At 40.9% G+C, this 23,887-nt stretch overlaps 1 protein-coding gene across 2 annotated transcripts in view; it reads right to left on the reverse strand.

Annotated features, from left to right (window-relative positions):
- cdh13 (cadherin 13, H-cadherin (heart)) overlaps nt 1–23,887 on the reverse strand; it is a 356,939-nt gene that overhangs the window by 101,198 nt on the left and 231,854 nt on the right. For both annotated transcript variants that reach the window (XM_013272522.3, XM_013272523.3), the window contains exon 8: nt 22,105–22,283. In XM_013272522.3, coding sequence (XP_013127976.1) covers nt 22,105–22,283 — 179 coding nt within the window. The remainder of the gene's footprint in view (nt 1–22,104; nt 22,284–23,887) is intronic.

A 23,887-nucleotide genomic window follows, 5' to 3' on the forward strand; every position in this document is an offset into this window, starting at 1 on the left:
AACTTGGCCACAGCCACAGCAGCTCCGACACTTCCATTCCTCAACTGGATTGATTCTCCCCAACCACTGGCAATCTGACTCATCAATATTCAGAATCAGACTGCCCTAAAATAGCTTCAGCCTCAGGATTTTAACCCTTCGAGTGGAGTGCTGTGATTATGATCGAGAATAAGTCAGAGTCAATTCTTGAAGATCTCACAAAGTTTTTTGAGAGTTAAAGAACTAGAGTTACATTTGTTTTTGAGCAGTGTTGATGGTAATAAAAATTACCATCAACACTGCAGGCTTAGATTGCAGTTGTACAGATATCCAGATCCATGATTTCATGGCATTAACTAAGATTCACGCAGACAGAAAAATCCTGGTTTCATGACATCACGAAGATAAATGCTGAGCATGTTGCTCATGACATTAGCAAGTTAAAGTTGCAAACCTTTTATTTGTGCATGTTTGTATTAATGTGTGATTATAGTGCTTTTAATTCCATGAGTAAATCCAACCTGAGGTTTTAGCATTTGATGAGGAGACGATGACAAATGTTTGACGAGCAGCCTATCTCAGATGATCATGTGACACTTTAACATGTGCCCAAACAAACTTTTTGTGAGGTCATATTGTAATATGATAAAACATACAAAATATTGCTGGTCTCTGTCACTCTGCTTCATGGAAAATAAACTGGACACTTCTTAGGAACTGCTGTAAAGCGGCACCCACGGTGTGGGACGGAGAGATTTCGCAGGTCTTTCCTCCCCACTGCTGTCAGACTCTACAATAAAGACTTTTGCAGCTGATCAAACACACAAACCCACACATGTGCAATAAGACTGCTATACGTGCAATTCTTCTTCTGACGAAGTTGTGTTTTTGTATTTTCCTACTCAGTTGTATATAGTATTTGTATTTCTATTTTATTCTATTGTATATATTATTCTATTCTATTTTATTCTATTGTATATAGTATTTTATTTTATTTTATTGTATTTTATTGCATTCCAGTGTTTTCTAATTTCTGCTACATAACTTTGCACTTTTGCTGTAACAAAACAAATTTCCCACCTGTGGGACTAATAAAGGCCATCTTATCTTATCTTATCTTATCTTATGGTGACAAAAAAGCCTCAGAAGGACCCAACTTTCCCGTCGGTGACATTTAAATCTAAACAGTGGACAGTAATTCCACCCACAGTGGAGGCAAAATATGAAATGAAAACCTTCTCATGAGTCGTGGTTCGTTGAGCACTGTGTGTCTGTTCTGCTCCTTAATTAGTGTGACCAAGGCCAACATCAATTTCTGTTGCAAGCTTACAGTAATTTGACTATCGGCCAAAATGGCCACCAAATCGTTTGGCGTGGTGACACTTGTGTAAGGAGCAATTACAATTTTGTGCGCAATGACCCCAATTGATTGCGTTTTTTGTAATGAGTACATTTATAATGAACAATCTGTGTCTCTGTAGATTTTAAACAAATGATTCCTGTAGAGGAGGACATCTACAGCTTTAGATTATACTCCTCATTTGTGCGGCACGATTCTGTCTGCGATTTCTTCGTTGCTATTATACAACTTTTCTGAAACTAAGTATCTGAATGTCTTAGTGCATCTACTACAGAACTCTCAGTCGAGTCAGATCTTTGAAGTGGGGCATCTCTACCTCTGGCTGAGCCTACGCCTCTTCACTCAGTACTTCAGAATACACTGGCATCTCAATACTGGATGACAATTTTTCACAGAGCAGCTACATGCATATTGTGTAGTTCAAACAGAAATGTTGTCCTTTTTTTTTGGAGGGATTTATATCAAAGTCTAAGTCAGCGTTATCCACAAAAAAAGTGTGTAAGCTTTTGAATGGGATCTGTTCAAATCTCCCTAATCCTTGACACCAAAATCAAACTGCAATACTGCAATATTTGATCCTCCCACTTCAGCATAAAAGACTTCAACACACCCAGAAACTGTCTGTCCATAAAAACCATGAGATTATTTCAGCTCTTACCTGATCATTTTGACAGACTGCAATACTTTGAATTTGATTGCTTCTTTCATACGTATGATACTGATGACTAAGAGCCATCCAATAGAAGTTTTGTCACATAGCATCTCTCCTCTGTAAGCGGTACACAGACTGATACAAATCATAGGGCAGCTGTTGAAAAATGTTGGTAGTAATTCAAGGGGAAATTAAGGTTTTGTCTTTGTAATAGCTTTGATACTAGTACCCTTCAGTCAGGACTAATGATATCAATCATTTCTGACAAAATATATATTTTCCTTTCGTAAGGACATAGGTTGTCATAGTTTACAATTCTAGTAAAGATGGCAAATAAATTCTCGCACTTGATAGGTCATTTCCCAGACAGGAATCAGCATTATAGCTATGGATAAGCCTGTTTTTCTTTTTGAGAAAGTAATTTGCAATTTTTAAGAAGTTTAAAAATATCAATTGTTAGATGTTCATTTTTACAGTAGGCCTGCTTGGTGCAGTTAGGGTGCACCACTGAGGTCACAGTCGAAACATTTTTAAAATTAGGGTTTTTTGGAGATCTTTGACTTAATGACATGATATTGAGCTGACAGTCCCAGCTAACAGCTGTCACTTTGCCACCAAAGTGTCTCAAACCCAAATCTTTGGCAAAGGTGTATGAACTTTATTTGACCAGTTCTTGCGGGGACTAGACCTTAATCAGAAAGAAAGAAACTGAGCGGCCCTGAACATCCTCAGGTATTCTCAGGCAGAAGTGTGAAACATCCAGAAACCTGTCGCCTACCTGGCCACCTGTTAACCTAAAGGTTTTAACTTCGCCTGTCATCATATGAGTGGTTATAAAAACCTATGCATTCACATAACATTCAGCAGGTGGACGGACTAAATGGAGCTGAAGAAGGTGGAGAGAAAAACAGATAGCACAGGAGCCTCACAGGAGTGTTCTCTCTGTGCATCGATGCATGTAACTGGCTCTAAATGTGCTCATCATTGTTAAAACTGGTTTTTATTACTTGTTTTGGGCAAAACCACTTACCATACTGTAGTAAAAGTACAGTACATGGGATACATACACTGTGCATGGGCTGTTGTGAACGTATCCCACTTTGGTCACTTCTATGGTGTCACACTAATTCTTTTAGTTTCTGAGCATTCACTTGTTTCATTTCTTTTTCAATTTCAGTGATAACGCAGGAAACCAGATTTCAGCACAAAGGTGAGTATGGGCATTTATAAAGGTCACTGTATGATCTAGGTGTGTGTGCCAGCCTGTGTTTTGGCTGACCGTGAATTTGTATATAGAGTTTGTGAGTGACTTGCCTCGTTATTTTTCTGCACGGCTTATCTTTGTGGCCCAGAGGCCACAGGACTTATCAGGCACACATCTTTCTATACAGGCCAGTGCCTGAACCTAGACCAACTCCCTGACAGTTAGGCTACAGCATCCATGCAAACTTTTTTGCACTCCATTCCACTGAACAAACATTAAACATAGTTTGTGTGGTGACTGTGTCAAAGCGTGGCTGCTGTGAGGCGCCACATGCCTGCCCAGCCGTGGGGTACTGTATCTTGAGCTTTCAGAGAGACTTGGAGGTCTTTCTCTCTGTGCCTCTGGCCTCTCTTGCCCTTTGAAAAGATGCCATTATATTCACAGTATTCAGAATGTGTCTTTCTGAGGCCACAGTGAAAACAGTTTACACTAAAGTCACTAAAACATATAAAATAAAATGGAAATGATTTACACTGTGCAGTACTGGATCACAATATACAACCAATGCCAGCAAAATCATTAAGAAATAGTAATTGGACTGGTTCTTATATAGCGCTTTTCTACTCTGAGCACTCAAAGCGCTTTATGCAACTAATTCATTCACACATTCACACTAGCACTTTTTTCTAAGCTGTTAGTGCCTCTAACATTCACATTCACATCGGAGAGCAACATGGGGTTAGTATCTTGCCTAAGGATATTTGGCACTAGGGGGAAGCCAGGAATCGAACCATCAGCCTTCCGATCAGTAGATGACCTGCTCTACCGCCTGAGCTACAGGCGGTAGAGCAGGCCTAGCAGTGCGTCGTAAAAATACACTGGAAAATATACTACTGATGTGAGATGGACTTAAATAAAAAATCAGTACTGTATGTAGAGGGGAAGCCAGTATCTGGTTAGCAAAGTGCAAAGGGAAGCTGAACAGAGTCTAGAGTCTCAGAAAGGGCAAGAAATTCTGTATGATTTGGCTTTTATCAACTTCAAAGTACAGTAGTGCCCCTCCCCACACTCTTTGCAAAGCAAACTGCACCCACTGGGTCAAAAAGGCATCACATCAACTGGAATTTAGTTTTGGGGAAAAGAAAGAGTAGTGTTGATGACGATGGCATTGGTGTAAACAAACTAACAAAAATCCTGAACCCTTTCAGGATGCTACGTGCTAAATTTCAGCTGAAGCAGAACGTTCTTCCTCACATGCAACAGTGCATCATTCGTGTTGTTTCGTGCACTTTTTCTTGTTGTTTGACTGTATTTTCCATTTTTCCATTCCTCTCCTGATCGTTGGATTTGGAGAGTGCAGGTCTCTCCCAAGACTTGTGTTCAGTGTCAGGATCACAGACAAAGCTTTCATGCCCTGTGGTGATTCTTGACAGGGAGGTTGGGTCAGTTTGATACAGGATTTGATCTTTGCTAACATTGTGAGTTTTGACTTGGAAACACAGCAGGAGCACTGGGAGCAGAGTATGGCTGCACAAGGAGACTGTCTTGAAGAGGATAACAGCCAATTATAGGCTCCGAACTCTTTGATCTATCGAATCAGAAAAAAGCTTGACTGTGTTCGAAACGTCACAGAATGACAGTGGGTTAAATTCAAGCATTATTTTCATATATACAACACCGCTGCCAGTATTGGTTCAATACAATACATTGATCCTTATTTAAACCTTTATCCTTTATTTTGAGAGCGAGACAACAAAGGTAGGAGGAGGATGATACTGTGCATACATTCAGTTAAGCTCTGATTCAAGCAGGCTACAAAAAGATTAAACTAGATTAACTGGGAAATGGCAAGGCAGAAGTTGAACCCCTTGTTTGACATTCGGTAGATATTGGGCTTAACGAAATTAGACAGTTTACAGAATCCCACTGCTGTGCTCCACAAGGAGAATTACCGTATGACCTCGGCACATATGGCACCATTTGTGCTAATGACAACTTCCTCTGCTTATTGTCTCTTTTACAATACAAATCCATATTGCAGATCGTGCAACAGCATAGATTTACATGCTGATCTATGTCTCTGTGAAACAAAGGGCTGCAGTTTGAATGATCTTTACACTGTGGCTGCTTCGATTGAGACCTAAAGAGAGATGTGCCCGACTGTATTTTTTCAGCTTTAACAGAGGCAATGAACCAAGCCCAGTTTCATCAGCAGGAGAAACCAGCATGGGAAAGAGGACAATAAAAAAGTACTCAGGACACAACAACAAACTTTTCCAATCAATGCGCTTTCTCACAGAGACAGGGTAAAATTAATTCGAGCCTGAAGTGCCATTGTAGGGTGGAGGTTCAATGAAGAGTAAGAGCTGTTGACAAATACTCTTTATCCTGAGGTCAATGAGGATGGAAAAAATAAGGGGTGAATCAGAGGAATGAGGGGAGGCAGACGAAGGATGAAATGACACAGGAAGCACAGACAAAAAGAGAAAGTCGGAAGGTAGAGGAAGAGCCATCAAGAGGGCGGTAAGAGTGCCGATGCCCTCTCTAAGCATAATGACAGCGTAGCATCGCCGGGACCTCTCTGACATTAGAGAAGCCCTCGCTTCCACTTAGCACAGACGTTTTCCTCCAAGCAAGCAGTCGACTCATCCTAATTATTCAGCCTTTCACCTGCATGCCTCACTCTTCTTGTCAGTCTCCTTCATCTGTCCCTTCACAGGTCGCGCCCTGCTGTCCTTTCCTACTTCCTTTTCTCCGCTGCCCTTTCAGTACCTCCTTAGGACACAGGAAAAGTCAGAATCCACTCCACGCTCGTAGATTACTTTGGAATTTTAAAAAGGTCTTGTGTCTTTCTTTTTTTTATTCTGTGTGCATAGTAATTTGAACGAGCCAATATTTGTGCTCTGCTAATATCTAGAGCCCGCTGTCACTTTAGTTTTGTTTGTTTAAGAGAAATTATGCATTTTTAAATCTCACACAGTCGCAGTCGTGACCCTAACGGGTAGTGAGGCCAGATACATTTTGTTATTCTAGACACACATAACTTTTTACACCTGCTACAGTATTTAACATAATTAGGGATTTCACTAGCATTCTTCATTCAGGCAGTCGATACCTGCACACTATAGCAAGATCTTAGTGCCGCATATTAGCCAAAAACAACACTAAAGACACTGCAGGACAAGGATACACATGGCTTTGGTTTTCTGTTTGTATTATATTTGTACTTCCAGCTCATAGTTTCGGTCACTGTGTCTACCCTGTGTTGCATATCCAGTCAGACATGTCTCTTTGCCTTTGCTTCCTGTTTTACTTTGACAGTCTCATGTTAGTGTATTCTGCTTTGCTTCCTTTGTCTCGTTAGGTCTGATCTGTCCCAGCTGTTCCCCATCATCTCGTTGTCTCACCTGTGCATTTAGTCCCTGTGTTTTCCTTTGCCTTTTGTCACATCGTACCCTCACCGTGCTGTTTTTCCTCTGTGCTTCTAGTAACGTTCTGGTTCTCCGTTTCCTGTTTTTTTTGTTCTAGTTTGAGCCTCATGTTTCTAGTTTCTAGTTTAGTTTTCTTGTATTTCATGTTCAAATGTTCTCCAGCAATAAAGCTGCCACCTTTGGTTAATTATTCAGTCTCCCAGTCGTCCGTTTGGGTCCTACATCCTGCCTGCTGCAGCACACACCCTGATATTTGTGTGCCGCAATTTTGTCTTCCAGATTATTGCTACTGTAAATGTAGTACCGATCTGTATCAATCTCAAGAAAAGCACTTAAAAAGTACAAATTAATTGAGGGAGTGGAAGTTAAAAAAAGGAACTGACAAAGATTAGTGGACAAGACCTAAACCTACGCGGCCCTATGTGGAAAAGTAATTGCCCCATAAAACGGATACGTGATAACTGGTAACGAGTCTTTCCAATTGCAATGGAGGAATTTTGGCCACACTTCTTTGCAGAATTGCTTTAATTCAGCCACACTGGGGGGTTTCAAACGTGAGAGGCTTGTTTCTGGCCATGCTAAAGCGTATCAATAGGATTTAGGTCCGGACGGTTACTGGGCCACACCAAAACCCTTCGTTTTGATGGACTTGCTGATGTGTTTTGAGTCGTTGTCCTAACCTCAGTGTGCTTGAGCTTCAGAGCATGTACTGATGGCGAAACACTCTCCGTCAGGATTTTCTGGTATATCACAGATTTCATGTTTCCATCAATTACAGCAAGTTGTCCTGAAGGAGTAAAGCAGCCCCAGCCTATCACACTATCACCACCATGTTTGACTGTTGGTATGATTTTCTTTTTTATAAAAATGCTGTGTTAGTTTTAGGGCAGATGTAAAGGGACTCAAACCTTCCAAAAAGTTTTGTCTTGTGATTCCACAAAATATTTTCCCAAAAGTCTTAAAACTCATTAAAGAGGTCTTTTGGCAGATGAGCCTTTGTGCTCTTCTTTGTCAGCAGCGGTTTCAACCTTCGAACTCTCCCATGGATGTCATTTTCTTATTGCTGAATCACAAACATTAAACGGAACTTAGATAAGTGAGGCCTGCAGTCTTTAGATAATCTGAGTTATTTTGTGACTACATGGATGAGTCATCGATAAACTCTCATTGCAACTCTTTTGCCAACGGTGGCACAACCAGGTCTCAGTTATCACTGAATTACTCTTTCAACAAGGCCCAGGTAGGTTTAGATCATTTTTCCAATAATAAATGAAATCATCATTTAAAAACAGAATTTTAGATTTACTTAGGTTAGATTTGTCAAATATCAGGATTTGTTTGACAAGCTGAAAAATTTAATTGTGAAAAAAGTGTCAAATAACAAGAAATAAGAAAGGTGGCAAATACTTTTTTTTCCTTTAAAACTGGGCGTCCTGCCGGGTTCCATCAGATCCCCCTTTATAACAACGACTTCACTTTTTCTTCATCGACCGTCTTCGGATGTTTCAGAATTTGAACTGAATGTTGCTGCAGTGTCTCCACCCTCGTGGCCTTATGAGCATAAATTATAGATATTTAAAGAGTTATTATAGCCGGGATGGCAACCAGATGACTGAACGTATGCAGCAGTGAGGCATTGCTCTCCTGCAAACCACAGACAGTATTTGGAAGAAAATCCAGTAACGTCGTGTTTTCTCTGTTACCCAAGAACAAAGTCAGAACTGGTTACACTGTTTGACCGTATTATCTAGATTGCCTTTATTTTAGCATAAAAGAAAAAAATCACAAACATGTTTAGCTGGTTTTTTTTATTTATTGCCACAGAGAAAACACAACAAAAAATAATAATAATAAATTGATTAGGAAATATCAATAACCTACAGTGATGGCTGTCTCACTGCATGCACAAAAATTATCCTAATTTGGAATAATTTGGATTGCCGGCCTTATTCTCTCTCTGGTTGTCCTGTCCTATTAGTCTCCATTGTTCCGCCCTCTTAGTATCTTAATGATCCAATTTTTCACCTTCATCCTTTTTATTTTCATTTTCTCTCTCTCATCTTTTCAAACTGTGCCTCTCTTCTCTGCTTGTCAGGGGAAATATAATTTCCCAAGTTGTTTTCTGTCTGGTCCCAGACTTTCATTGAGTAGTGTCTGTAAGACTCAATTAAATCAAGAGAGAGAGAAAAAAACAAAGATTAACAACACATTTTATTTTTTTTTTTACCCACAATGCCCTGGGGGCTCAATTTATCTCGAGGAACGCTCAGCTTGAGAAAAAAAAACTGTGATTGACACCTCTAACCTTCATTGGGGTGTAATCTCCATCTTTAGCACTCGGAGATCTAATTAATTAGGGGGAATCTCATTTCCTCACTAATGCAACTGGACAGAGGCATGATAGAGGAGTGGAAGGCAGGAAGAGGAGGAGGAAGGACTGAGATGAAGTCGGAAAGTAAGAGCGCTGTATTTCATCAATGCCCGTGAACGGTGTTCACCTTGTTCATTTCAGGCAAGAACAAGAGAGAGTGAGGTGGTTGGGTTCACACCAACTACACTGTATTGATTACAGCTGCCAAAAGTCTGGCTACTGGCCATGGGAGACACTGCAGTAACATTCTTTATAATGGGATCTCTTGGTAATGTACTCATGTGTTTCACTTTCTTCTCTAGGCTTCGTTTCTCAGTTAAAAGCCATCACGTATGCGTGAGCAAGTGTGACTGTAATTGGTTTTGACTTCTTGCTGCGTCACAGGCAAAACTGACCTTCTTTAAATCAGCGGTCCCCAACCTTTTTTGCCTCACGGACCGGTTTATGCCCGACAATATTTTCACGGACCGGCCTTTAAGGTGTCGCGGATAAATACAACAAAATAAAACCAGTACCGGTACCGAAAAAAAGAAGATTTATTCATAACACACGTGAAAAGACCCAGGAAAACAGAGTTAATGATAAAAACGATAACAAAATAATGCTGAAAACCGATAAAAACCCTGAAAACCATACATTTCACACCTGAGCCTCAACTCTCGCGGCCCGGTACCAAACGACTCACGGACCGGTACCGGTCCGAGGCCCGGGGGTTGGGCACCGCTGCTTTAAACCATTTCAATCCAAATGTAGGGACTGAAACCAGGTGTAAAACTATATTATAGTAAAAACAGGTGAGTAAATAAATACATAAATGGACATTTAAAAAGTAACGTGGTTACAGTGAGCCTGAACACTATCAGTTTATCTAATATAAATGGATGCATGAACACATCCAAAGGTAAACTGCACCTTACACAGTACATACCAGGAACTAAAACTGAAGTTAGGGGAGCAGACGCTGCAGCCATGTGCCAGATATTAAGCTTCCCCTCCAATCCAAACGGTGTCCTGCTTATTGTTATATGACCTTTACTGTGAAGAATGATGTGTTTGCTGAGATCGTTTCCTCATCCGTTTGTTGATGGGTGAAGATGTCTCTGCGCTCCCTTCAAAATTGTACAACTCACAGACGTGATATTAACAAACAAATTAGGCTACGTTCACACTGCAGGCGAAAGCGCATCAAATCCGATTTTTTCGCCCCTATGCGACCCGTATCCGATCACGGTCTGACAGTGTGAACGGCACGAATATTTTCAAATCCGATCTGGGTCACTTTCGTATGTGGTACTGAATCCGATACATATCCGATGTTTTAGAAAGCGACTGCTGTTTGAACGGTCATGTCGCATTAAATCCGTCTTTTACGTCGCTGACACAAGACAGACGCCGATTATCAGCGGCGGAGAGGACATCGCGAACGCTTCCTGGCCATCCAGTTGAGGGGTCTGAAAAATGCTTTTGCCATGATGTAATCTGTAATTTCCACATAGTATGCTGATCAGTGTAATTTTCAATGATTGAACTGTAGTAGAGACGAGCAAACATATTGGTAGATCTGAGAAGAGAGAACTTTTGTTATGAAAATGATTTTAATCTTTTACACATGATTGCATTTGAGCTTATTAAAGAGCTGTGGCTCCTGGTCACGTGAAGGTCAGAAACTCTTGGCAGGCGTTAAGGATCAGCCAATACACGGTGAGGAGGACAGGAGCTCTGAAAGGAATTGCAACACACCTGCTTACATGACATATGCCTGGAGTTATATCCTTATATCCTTATATTCTTTAGAGCTAAGAGTTAAGTTTGTATCATTTATCACTTATATCCTTTTGAGTAAGTCTTAAGTTTCATTTATGTTCAGTTTGAGTAAGTTTCCTTCATGGTTTGAGTATCATCATTTGAGTGTGACATTTAGAAGTCACACATAGTTCAGCTGTGCATGAGCACAGGCCTTATGTCTGGCTAAGAAGAGAGGTGTGAGGTGAGCTGGGGTGCAGACGAGGTCATGACACATACATAGCCTACACAGCAGGCACCCACATACACACACACACATACACACCATAATAGATCTATTTTGGTAGGTAAGAAGTGAAGATGTGTTTTTGCTGCAATTGCAAATTGTGCCGGCATATTGTCAGATGCTTACAGGAAGTGCACCTGATCTACGGGGAGATAAGGAGGCGTACGTGGGGCGACACCGGGATGGAGATGAGACGTAATGTTCTTTAAACTATGTTAAAGTTCACGGAACATTTTGTGGTTTAAGTGATGTAAGCTGTACTTTGTCTATTTTTGCAAAAGAGGGGGCTTTGTTGTTGTACCCATATAAAACCTTTGTCTAATTGTTGTAAGTTCAGTTCGATTGCTGACTTTGCCCAGCTTCGGACTCCACGCGTGTAATCAATAAATCTTTGCTTTGATCACATCTTCTGGACCAGAGTTGTTATTTGCTGGTGAGCCCTCCGTACTCCTTTTCTCCAACTTTTGAACCTTAACACAGTGTAGATGTTAGTGAAACTGTTGGGAAGACAACGTGAACATTTTATTTGTACTGTATAATCTGCAGATTCTGACAGAAATCTGCAACTATCCTTTGAAGCACCGCTCCTCTAAAACAGCAATAAGGATCATTATTAGGTGTCAAGAGAAAATTGTATATATGTGATCAGCTACATGAAATGTATCCTTTCATTATTTGTGATTAAGCACATGTTTAAATAACCTTTTGCCTAGTAACTTGTGTGATGAACTTATGCAGATACTAACCGCATCCTGTCGTTCTGAACATTTAGATGTAGAGAAGACCAAGCTCAGCTCTTTTACGAGAACATGCAAATGAAGAGAAGGGGAAAAACCCGCTGCTCTTAATGACGTTGTTACCTTTGTACACACACACACACACACACACAGGAACATCTTGTATAAATAAAGGACGCGGACAGTCAATAGACGCAGATCCTGTGTTCATGGCTGCCCTCGCGAGTGAAAGAACTGCAGTGTTTGTGTTTTCTAAACTCAGGAGTCTTGGCTAAAGAAAGAGCGGCAGGGTGATTTAAAGAAATCCCCTGTCATTAGGTTATTTACATTATTATGTAAATAACAAAATAACTTAAAGCAAAAATTGGGAAACGTAAAGTCCGAAGTCTTTATATTAAGGGCCATCAGTCAAACAATACTGTTTGCTCTGGGTGTAAACAGAGCGCGTTGTGTGTGACGTCTTCTTTTGCGCATGCGGGCCGCTTTGAGCGTTCACACTGGAGCGCGTTTGCTGTCGCATTTTATTTGTAGTGTGAACAAGCAGACAAAAAAATTGGATTTGATCAAAAAATCGGAATTGAGCATTAAGACCTGCAGTGTGAACGTAGCCTAAGAAATCTGCTGTGTACTGCCATTTTGCTTCCAGATTATTAACGTAGTCCCAATCTCAATTCATTTCAGATATTGAAGGAGACCAAGGCGTCTATACAGACACGCTAACACAACTTTACCTTGATTACATTAGGAGCATTAATCAGTCTCAAAGATCAGCATATTAATCACTAACAAAACTATCAGGGAGTAAAAAGCTGCCACCCCCTTATCTCAGACACCTCCAACTTTTCTAAATTCATCGAAATTTGCTTCAGAAGGTATTCAACAGGGATTTAACGAGGAAATACAAGACCTCTGAATATATGTCACGTTACCTGTGGTCCGGACTGGCTGTAGTTCATTCAGGTCTTTATACTGAGGCCAGTTTTATAAGAACTCTAAATTACTTCCACAAAACTCTCAAAGTTTGTGGTTAGAGACAGCCCTGAAAAACATTTCAGTAAGCAGTGAATACAAAGTGCCTTGTATTCATTGTTGCTGCTATGAATAAAATCACTCTGCCGCTTCTAAATTTGTTCTCCATTCTGCCACTCATGATCACGTTAGCTCTCCTCCATTCTCATTTCTCCATTAAGTTGCATCTCCTAGCGCATACTGAGCCAGAACTTCCTGATGGCGTGTCTTTCATGCCAGCTGAAAAGAGCTGAACCTGTTGACGTGGAGAGCTTGGATTTCCGCGCGCTCTGAGAACCTACACGTGAGTCCATACCGTCCTGCATCTGTCTTTGTCCGGCTCATCTACTCATACCTTACCAATCTGCAGATCGTAATAGGAGAATGAAAGGGAGTTTATAAACTGAAGTGTACATCAAATCTGCTGTAATGAAATCTTATCAATGTGTTCCCTGTGCTGTATTATTTGCATATAAATGACATAATATAATAACTCTCTCCGGCCCCTACCTGGGAGGAGTAAATATTTCTCTGTCTGCTTTGTCTCGTTGCTGTGACACGAGGAAACGAGATGCTAATTGAAGAGAGGCAACCATCTTTATGTGACGACTGACATTCAATTATGTTCGGGAGATCAGATTAGGTGGTGGCCCCAGAAATGTTTGAAAACAACATTTTGCAGAGCAGCAACTCTGAAGGCGGCCAAGGATGTAATTTGAATGGCTGTTTGAGGCCTGCGCTGAATGGTGCTGCTCTGAATGGAATCACTATGCTATGACCTGCGAGTAATTGGATGTCCACAGTGAAGTGTTGACAGAGAAGGGGAGGCAAGGCTGATGGGAAAAAAAAAACCGGAGATAGACAGTAAGGCGGCGAGACAAAGAGAGAAAATAACACAAAATGAAAATAACCAAGAAAACAATGTGATGAACATGACAGCATCGGGGGAAGGCAGCGACGGGGTGGGGGCAGTGCAGGGGATCACAACAGTGACGATGGAGAAAACGAATGCAGTTTCCCCTTAAAGTGGAACCTGCCAGAGTTTCAGGTTTCATTCATCCCAACACAGCGGCATGTAGCCACTCCAGCCACAGAGCCAAATAAGCCATTAGACGGGATTCGCTTTCTTATCAGCCGAATGCTGTCAGGAAGCGTGTTGCCAAGGTCGCGCTAAACAAACACCGGGTCGCTTTACTTACAGCCACCATTGCTTTCTGCACTGATCAGGGATAAGTGTGTGCATCCATTTACCTTCACTCTAGATCTGCACTAGTTAAGCATAACAGAGTGAATAATGACATGTAAACACATTTACAGCACAGGTCCTAATCTCAGTGCTTACAATGCCCAGCACACAAGCAAAGAGGGTTTGTTGACAGACGATGCGTGCGCCTCAACGAAGATTATAAACCGTCACGTCAACAGAGACTAGGGATGGATATCGAAACCCGGTTCTTGTTGAGAACCGGTTCCCACTGTTTCAATTCCTTGGAATCGTTTGCCATTTTTGCAAACGATTCCCTTATCGATTCCAGTTGCCCCGAAAGATGTCACCACGTTGCGGAGCATCATTTACCTGGCAGGGCGCCTAAGCGGCTCAAACGCTCAAAAGTTTGGTTATACTTTACGAGAACGGATGACAACAGGGCAACTTGCAATACTTGCAAAGCAGATATTTCATTTAAAGGAGGAAACACTACGAATATGCAAAAGCATTTGCTCACAAAACACGCGATGACCTTAAATGAATGTCGTGTTTTTAATTCCGCTCCGGACTCGTGAATCTCAACCCAGCAGCAGCGGTAACGTTTGCACGTCCTCTCCCGTTAATGCGGCAGGTAAATAATCAACTAACAGTGCATATTATGTTAGCGCGATCTGCCTTATTACAAAACCTGCCATTACTGTGCATTTAGGTGACCATGATGAGACAGACAGAGTCTGGCTGGCAGTTCTCGCTGCAGTCTACCGGTAGCGTCTCCTTTCAGGCCAGGATAGACGAATGTCACCGAGCAGTGACTAAGTTTGTGGTCAAAGGCTTGCACCCATTTGCCACAGCAGATGCCCCCGATTTTCAGTAAGTGAATGTGTTTAATTGTAGGCAGGGACATTACTGGATATTCTTGTGTAATTGCTACAGAATAATTTATGTTATACTTTGTTTTTTTTCCCAACAATATCTTTATTATTTTTACATTTTAGTGACTTACAAACAGTCCAACACTCTAAATACTACATGAACATACACTCCTCTCAGACAGCAAAAAGAAAACAAAAAAGTCGTCAGATTCATCGCTCCATTAAAGGCCTAAATTTGTCATTATCCCAAATCAAATGTCATTGTCCTCAGTCCTCGTCCTCCTCAGTTAATACAAATCCTTCTACAAAGTTCACAAAAGGTCTCTATACCTTCTCAAAAACATCCAATTTCCTTTTCAGTATACATGTTATCCGCTCCAATGGCAAAGCCACCATCATTTGTTTTATCCACTGTGTGATACTCGGTTCCCTTGTTTTTTTCCATTTTAGTGCAATTAATCTTTTTGCTTGTAACAAACCCATATCAATAAACATTCTGTCACTTTTTGTGTACCTCATGTTTTCTGGGTACAATCCCAAAATAAGGAAGCCAGGATCCAAAACAACCTCTTTGGATAATATTTGTTTCATAGTTTGTGTTACTGCAACCCAAAAGGATCCTATCTTCCTGCAATCCCAAATACAATGCCAAAAATTACCTTTATCTTCATTACATTTATTACAAGTGTCTGGAATATTAGAGTTGTACTTATTTAATTTTTCTGGAGTAATATATATTCTCATTAACCATTTGTATTGCAACAACCTTAGTCTAGAATTAATTGTTTGTTTATGAGCTTTTGTGCAAACCAATTCCCATTGTTCCATGGATATGTCCTTTTTCAAATCATTTTTCCAGGCTTTCAACCTTTCAGATGTTTTGGACCTAATTAATTTATATATTTCTGATATTGCCCCTTTTTTTTGAACTGCTTTTGCTAATTGTGTCTTCCAATTCTGATTTTGGTGGTTTGGTGCAGGTATTATTTTGATTCGCTCGAATGTAACTTCTAATTTGAAGATATTTGAAAAATTGCTTTCTATCTATATTATATTTATGTCTAAGCATATCGAAGGACATCATATCTTGAGAATCTGTTGCATACAAATCTTGGATTTTTTGGAGTCCTCTAATTGACCATTGTTTAAAAACTTTATCCTCTCTTCCTGGTCTGAAATCCTGGTTTCCCCACATCGGTGTAAACTGTGACAATACTACAGGTTCCTTCATATATCTTTTTACATCATACAACACTTTGACCATGTTCTTTACCACTGGATTTTTTGCTAGTTTATTGCTGTGTCTGAGAAAAAATATAAAGGTGAAGGTGGATGTAAATTAATACTTTCCATCTCTGACCACTGTGGGGCGTTATTTAAGTCAAAATAGTATCTTATAGACCTGATTTGACATGCCCAGTAATACCACTCAATATTTGGACACATGACACCACCCTCGTTGTATGGTAGATGCAGCAATGATAATCTTACCCTCGGTCTCCCATTTTTCCATAAGAAACCGAGAACAAGCTTTTTGATCCTGCTAAACCAATCAGCAGGAGGCGGCAGGGGGATGTTCTGATACACATAAAGCACCTTTGGCAGTATACTCATTTTGTATATGTTAATCCGACCAATTAAAGAAACTGGTAGAGATATGCATCCCTCCACTATCTCTGTTATTTCTTTAGAAAGTCTTTCATAGTTATTTTCCACGATCTCACTTAATTTGGACGAAATCATTATTCCTAAATACATAAAGTCCTTTACTGTCTTAAAATGAGATGTTACTATGGGTGGGTTTTTCCTTTCTTCTTCATTTAGTAATAAAACGGATGATTTAGATTTGTTAATGACATACCCTGATATTTGACCAAACTCCCCATGTTATACTTTGTTATTGCTACAGAAGAATATTTATTTTATTATTTTACATTTACAATTTTTTTTCCTGGGGACCCTGTGACACCCCATTGAAGAGCCGTAGGCTGTGGATCTCTTAAGATCTCATGTTGGGTTTGTAAGGCCATGTTACTCCTAAATTTCTATCTTGTTCAAAGTTCTAAGTTAATCGACCTTAGTGTTCTCCTTTTTTAAAAAAAAGAATCGATAAGAGAATCGATAAAGAATCGAATCGTTAAACAGAATCGAAAATGGAATCGGAATCGTGAAAATCTTACCAATGCGCATCCCTAACAGAGACCAAATTTAACGTAGGCCAGGGGTGGAGAACTCCAGGCCTCAAGGTTTCCTGCAGGTGTTAGATCTCACCCTGGGTCAAGTTCGGGTCTCTGGAGAACTTCAAGTCATGTTGAGGAGGTCATTTAGCCATTTAAATCAGCTGTGATGGATCAAGGACACATCTAAAACCTGCCGGCCCTCGAGGCCTGGAGATCCCACCCTGACGTAGACGGTACAAGAGGTTGTAGACTCAATGCTAATCAATTTTCTTTTCATTTTCAGAGCAGTCAAAAAGGTTTTCAAAAGTACTTTTAAAATTGAAATTTACCTTAAAAAACTGCTAATTCTTAAGATGTGCCTTAATTTGGCTGATTCACCAAACACTCATAACACATCTCTCTAGAAAACTTTAGCAACCGTCACGTCAAGAAGCAAAGTTTCAATTATATCAATGCAAACATCACAATTCAGTGGCAAATACACACACACACACACACACACACAACCAGACATCCTCTTCCCTCCATGTAATTCACCTGTGTAAGACATGAGAGGGGCGAAGGGGTCGGTCAACTCTATCGATTGGCTATCCTGAGCAGTGACAGCTCCCAGATTGGCCGGAGAGCATTAGGGAGTCAGAAAGTCATGCTGCCATTAGCAGTCTGTCCTCTCCGGTTACAACCAGCCAGCACACGGACACTCCATGGACTAAAAGAGATTAGAATGACTGGTGTGTGTGTAAACGTGATCATTCTGTAACTGTCCTGTAACAAATATATTCAAGCCAACGACACTGGGAACCCTTCTCAGTTTTCTTATTTCATTACTTCTGAGAACGTCTCTTCCCGGTGTCTGTAAGAAGGCATACCTAGAATAGAAAACCGTATACACACATCTCTCCTTAGACCAGGGGTCTCGAACTCCAGGCCTCGAGGGCCGGTGTCCTGCAGGTTTTAGATCTCACCCTGGGTCAACACACCTGAATCAAATGATTAGTTCATTACCAGACCTCTGGAGAACTTCAAGACATGTTGAGGAGGTATTTTAGCCATTAAATCAGCTGTGTTGGATCAAGGACAACTCTAAAACCTGCAGGACACCAGCCCTCGAGGCCTGGAGTTCGACACCTGTGCCTTAGACTGTTCAAATGCTATTCAGCGTAACTCAAAACAATAATATAAATAAGACTAAACCAGAAATGCATCAATCGATTAGTTGGTCGCCACAAAAATGATGGATGAGCAGCTGATCAGCCTCAGAGAAATATCTCTCCAAAATTGTAACAAATACCAAATCCAACATGATTGCAAACAGCTTATCTAGCATAACACATGAGCTAAAGTGAAATATACTGTCCATCCATTCTCTTCTGCTTGTCTTTGTCAAGGTCGTGGGGGGCTGGAGCCTATCCCAGCTACCACAGGGTGAGAGGCGGGGTACACCCTGGACAGGTTCCCAGTTTGACACAGGGCTAACACACAGAGACAGACAACCATTCGCACTCACATTCACACTTATGGGTAATTTAGATTCATCAGTTAACCTGATGCCATGAACTGCATGTTTTTGGACTGTGGGAGGAAGCCCGAGTACCCAGAGAGAACGCATGCAAACATGGGTGGTACATGGGTACCATTAGGGAGGTCTCAGAATCTCGTCTCGTCTTTCACAGATGATGTGGTTCTGTTGGCTTCATCAGGCCATGGTCTCCATCTCACACTGGAGTCTGAGCGTGAAGCGGAGGGAATGAAATCATCACCTCCAAGGCCATGGTCCTCAACCGAAAAAGGGTGGAGTGCCCAGTCAGGATCAGGGATGAGTTGCTGCCCCCAAGTGGAGGAGTATCTCAGGGGCTTGTTGACTGAGGGGAGAGGCGAGTGTGACATCGACAGACGGCTTCGTGCTGCAGCTGTACTGATGTGGACGCTGTACTGGTGAAACAGGCTGAGCGTAAAAGCGAAGCTCTCAATTTAATGGCCAACCTATGTCCTTACCCTCATCTGTGGTCACGAGCTCTGGGTAGTGACCGAAAGGAGAACATCCGTTAGATGTTCTGGGAACCTGTCACTGGGGGGGAGGCCCCAGGGCAGACCCAGGACATGCTGGAGAGATTATAACTCTGGGCTCTCCTGGGAGAGGGAAGTCTGGGCTTCTCTGCCTTGGCCGCTGCCCTGAGCCTTATGCTAAAGATGCCCCAGATTGATGGATGGAAATATATTGAAAATCATTTTCGTCATGATTTTATTTATTTAAAAAGCTTTGTCCAGTAACTAGAAGCATTTTATTTTATATTCAAGTTTATCTTTTAAGTATAATATATGCTGTGACTTACAGCTCTAAGACAGAAAATTGGTAGGTCAGACTCTATATCCAGTCCTTTACAGCAAAAAGAACCAAAGCAGTACATGATTAAAATTCAGATGTGATTTTGAAGACAAAGGGAGATTTCAGTGCACCCCTGCCTGCCGTCCTCCACCTTTGCAATTTTCTTTGCTTTTTTCTGATTTAAATTTCTGCTCCTTCAGTTCACAAGCCTTTAAAAGTAATGTGCTGCAGTATGGCTGTGACAACGGGAGGCAGTGCATGAAAGCACAGCTGACTGATGAAACTATGGTTAGACTGATAAATGAGATAGTGAGATTATTTTTGTGCAGGATGAAGGATCAGCAGGAAGATGTGCGCAGCATGAAGCGCCAGTATCTCACAAGGTGTTTTGTTTTCTCTGAACAGATAATTTATTAATTTAAGCTTATCTGAGCTATTCTTACACTCATAGATGTGCATGCTTAATCACACAGAGGAAGAAAACACATCAACAGTCTCGTACACATGCTCGCCTTCATGGAGACTAAGGAAGGTGGAACCCTATATTGATTAGCATCCAGTGACGTGCAGTGTCGATGTGTACCGTACAGATAGTGCTTGAATCTGGTAGCTGCACTCTGCACGGCCCTGCTTCAGAGGACAGCAGGTAAAGAGGGACATTTTTGCAATGCAGACTCATTAACAGTGATTTCCATGTAAATCCAGTGAAATATACAAAAACTCGTTGATCTTTTCAAACTTAAGAAAATGGCCTCATTCCTGCAGCATTACCAGCCGTCAGAAATTACAGCCTGCCATTGATCCAACAACCTCGCGTGTCAGAATATATTAGACGGCAAGGGGAGACATGTCTACAATAAAGTGAGGAGAAAAACAGAGAGTGCTGGAATAAATGTGCATATCAAGACAGGATTTTACGCCTCAGAGAAAGCACTAGAGGGAAAATCAAACTGATTTCAATGTGACAAAATTGATTTTCCAATTTTCTCTGGATTGCTTTCTGCTTCCCTGGGGCAGGTGAGGTGTCTATCCAAATACACTTATAGCGCCACCTGAATTATGTTTGAGGAATTCGAGGAACATAGGGAAATTTTTGTTTCTTCTATCCATTTGGTGTTTTGCCTTTGTTGCAAAGCAAAATATTGCAGACAAACAAAGGACATACTGTATTTAAAAACTATATTGGCAGATAGAACTGAACAGCATCATGCTGGAGTCAGAGTCATGACAACGTGCTAAAGTGGCTGGGTCTAAATTTCGTCAAACCTCGATGTGGACAGTTTTAAGGTATCCCTTCTGCTCTTCCATCTGCCCTCTTTCTGGCTGCTTTTCTTTTCTTTGTATCCACAAAAGTTTACATGTCTGCTAAAACCCTGAGAACACTTATGAAAAGCCCAATCATATATGTTGCTTTAGGCTTTTCATGTGACTATTAATACCACAAAGAGCTCCTACATACATGGATTTGTCATGATTTGTTTATTATGGAAATAAACTTGTTTCACTTCTTTTTCTTTGAGCCCATTTAATTGTTTTCAAGGACTCTGACGATCCTTCAGGATAAAACTGACTCATTGCTTCAAACATAAAAACACTCGAATGCTATGCTCTCTTTTACACGACATCTTCTTAGAGTCCCTTCTTCCAAGTCCAAGTTCTTTAACATGTGTTGATCAAAATAAGTGCAAATCAAACACATGCATGTGCATTACATAATCTCTCTGCACATGGACAAATGCAGTGTCAGTGACCACCAAGGTGTTAAACCTTAAAGCTGAAATAATTGTATTTCCAACTGGATTTCAGCTTCACATATGGACGCGAGTTAGTTTGAGTTTCGTTACTGGTTATTTTAAAGTACATGCTATGAATTTCAGGAGTTTAAAAATGAAGAGAAAAGGTGGAAAATTCTGCCTTCTTCAAAGGCATTCAGCTGCTTTTTTGAACATTAGCCTGTTAGTGGTGTAATAAATCTTGGCTGCAGACATTAGAGAAGTAGTGCTATTGTTACTGTTTTTTCTACACTCTACTGGAGCATTATCTTTTGAAATATCCTGGAAGTCTCACTTTCATCCTCCTATTACACCAGGAAAAACCACCAGCTGTGTATCTCTTGGATGATTTCTTATTCACCTCACAAAAGCAGCAACGCTGCACACTGCATCGATTACATCTCATTTCATCCTACTTTTAATTAATTAGGCTTCTATTAAACAGTTTACTGTAGCTCAGGGACTGGCTCATCAGGGCAGTTAGTCACCACGGTTCCAACAGTTCCGGATGGGAGGTTTTTAGCTTTCGGGATGTTGGACACCACCAGAGTCGACGGATGAGTGTGTATCACCTCAATTAAACTATTCGCTAAGTGTCTGACAACAGCTAATATTCCTCTTCCACCAGCGGAGCCAATCGATGTTCTGGCATTCGTCACCCTGCTGGAAAAGCAATCATCCCGTTGTCTCGCTCTGGTTTTACGGGGAAATGGAAAGGCGCTCGTCTAGCTACTGCGCCTGCTAGCTGGAACGCACCGGTGCTCCCTCACACAAAGGCACACACAGACACCGAAGCGGCTTACACGACACACATACACAGACGCCGACTCTACGCGGTTTCTTGAGTCTGCCAGCAGCACCGGCGACATGTTAGGAATGAATGGATGCTTCATTTCATAAACTCCAGTGAAACGTTTAAGCCTCGTGCAGAGGGCCACACCACAAACACAGAAACAGATTTGCCAAGTTAACCCACCTCTCTGTCAAGTAACGTGGGAGCTATAACTGTGACAATGTCTCCTCTTTCTGCATCAATGTAGAACATGTTCGGTGAAGGTTTGTCTGGAGACTGTTTGACGATGTTGTAGCGCAGAACAGCGTTGTCTGTGTTCGGGTCGTCGGCGTCAAACGCTGTCATTGTCATCACTGTGGTTCCTGAGGAAGAGATTAAAGGGCCAGGCTGAGTCAGAACTGAACATTTGTCTTTACTCACTAAGAAATGACCAAATAAGAACAACAAGAGAAACACATTTGATTAAAATACCCTGAAATCAGTCTCAGGTAAACATTTGGCACTATGTTAAACTACAGGAGTCACAGGAAGTCTACTAAATTTTTATTTTAGTATTTACAATTCTTCTTTTTCCAACTGTGAAATGTATTTGTCATGTAGGCAAGTTCTTATTTTGGCTGGTTAAAGCCTATAAAGCAAAGCCCACCAGAGCACCAAGCATGCAGGATCCAGAAACCTGCAAGAAACACTGATGGAAGGTTAACAGACACTAAACTAAGGAATGAACGGACTTTACCCTCACACGGGGAACAGACAGAGCTGGGAGGAAACGAAACACTATCAGTGTAATTACATGGGAGGAACTAAAAGTGAATACAAATCACAGAAGACAATTAAATAGCAAGGTAAAAAAAAAGAGCAGTAACTATACAGGAAAAAGGGGGAAAGTAAACTTAAAAAGACAAAAAGAAAACATGGAGGAAACGAATAAACTCTGACATAAAAATTAACGAAATAAATACATGAAAAAAAAAAGAAAATATTTAAATAAGCAGAATTTTAAGATCCAAAAACTGAAAACTCTAAGACCATGACAGTATTCTGGGATGTTGTTGTGCTAGTAAAACTGAATGTAACTCGCCTAATCTACAATTAACATAACATCACCTGCATGATGTCTGTTATCAGCTGAATTCGATATTTTATATCGTTAGGAATCCCAAAATTATATTAATCGTTGGAGTAGATGGTTGAAAAGCAATATTTCAAGCTGCTCCTGCTGTGACAGCTGCTTAAAAAGTTACCCTTTGCTATTAATGTGTTTTCTTCCTCGTGTCAGCTCTAACAGCAGGGTGTACTTTATTTGGTAATGGGAAGAAAAATGGAAATCCTGCCCTCCACAGCTGAGCTAAAATAGGAGGCAATCCTTGACACACCCTCAGCCTTCAATCTCTGTCTCCTTTCGGTGATGAGATACACTCGCACCAATTCAGGGGGACACGCACTCCATCCACACATGTGCACGAGCAACAGCATAGATTTATGCATCCATGCATGCACACATACACACAAACTCAATCAAATATAGAGCATACACGGTTGTGTGTCTGAATGGTGTTTTCCATTTCTCCAGTGCAGGCAGACGTGTCTATTAACTCCACTCAATCCATTCCGCTGTGTTGTTGTTGTCGTTGGTTTGAATTCAATACCACCTTTTTGTTTATTTTTATTTTTTCTAAAAGTGATGTGAAAGTATTCATTTAAATAATGGGACTGTAACATTTAGTAATATTACACTATAATTCTTAATTGACTCAATCAGTCTGGAGGATGACATAATTATGTTTTGGTTTTCTGAGGTAAATGAAAACAGAAATTGATGAAGCAGGTGCCTTTCTTTTTTGATATTGAAAAACTCGGGAGGGGGGGGTTGTGTGTGTTTCTTGGCAATAAATCCCTTCTGATTCTTATTTGACCCACATATTTAATAAAACATTCCCATAAGTGCTAAATAACAGCATCGCGC

Source organism: Oreochromis niloticus, linkage group LG7, assembly GCF_001858045.2.
Source record: "Oreochromis niloticus isolate F11D_XX linkage group LG7, O_niloticus_UMD_NMBU, whole genome shotgun sequence".
Taxonomy (NCBI): Eukaryota; Metazoa; Chordata; class Actinopteri; order Cichliformes; family Cichlidae; genus Oreochromis; species Oreochromis niloticus.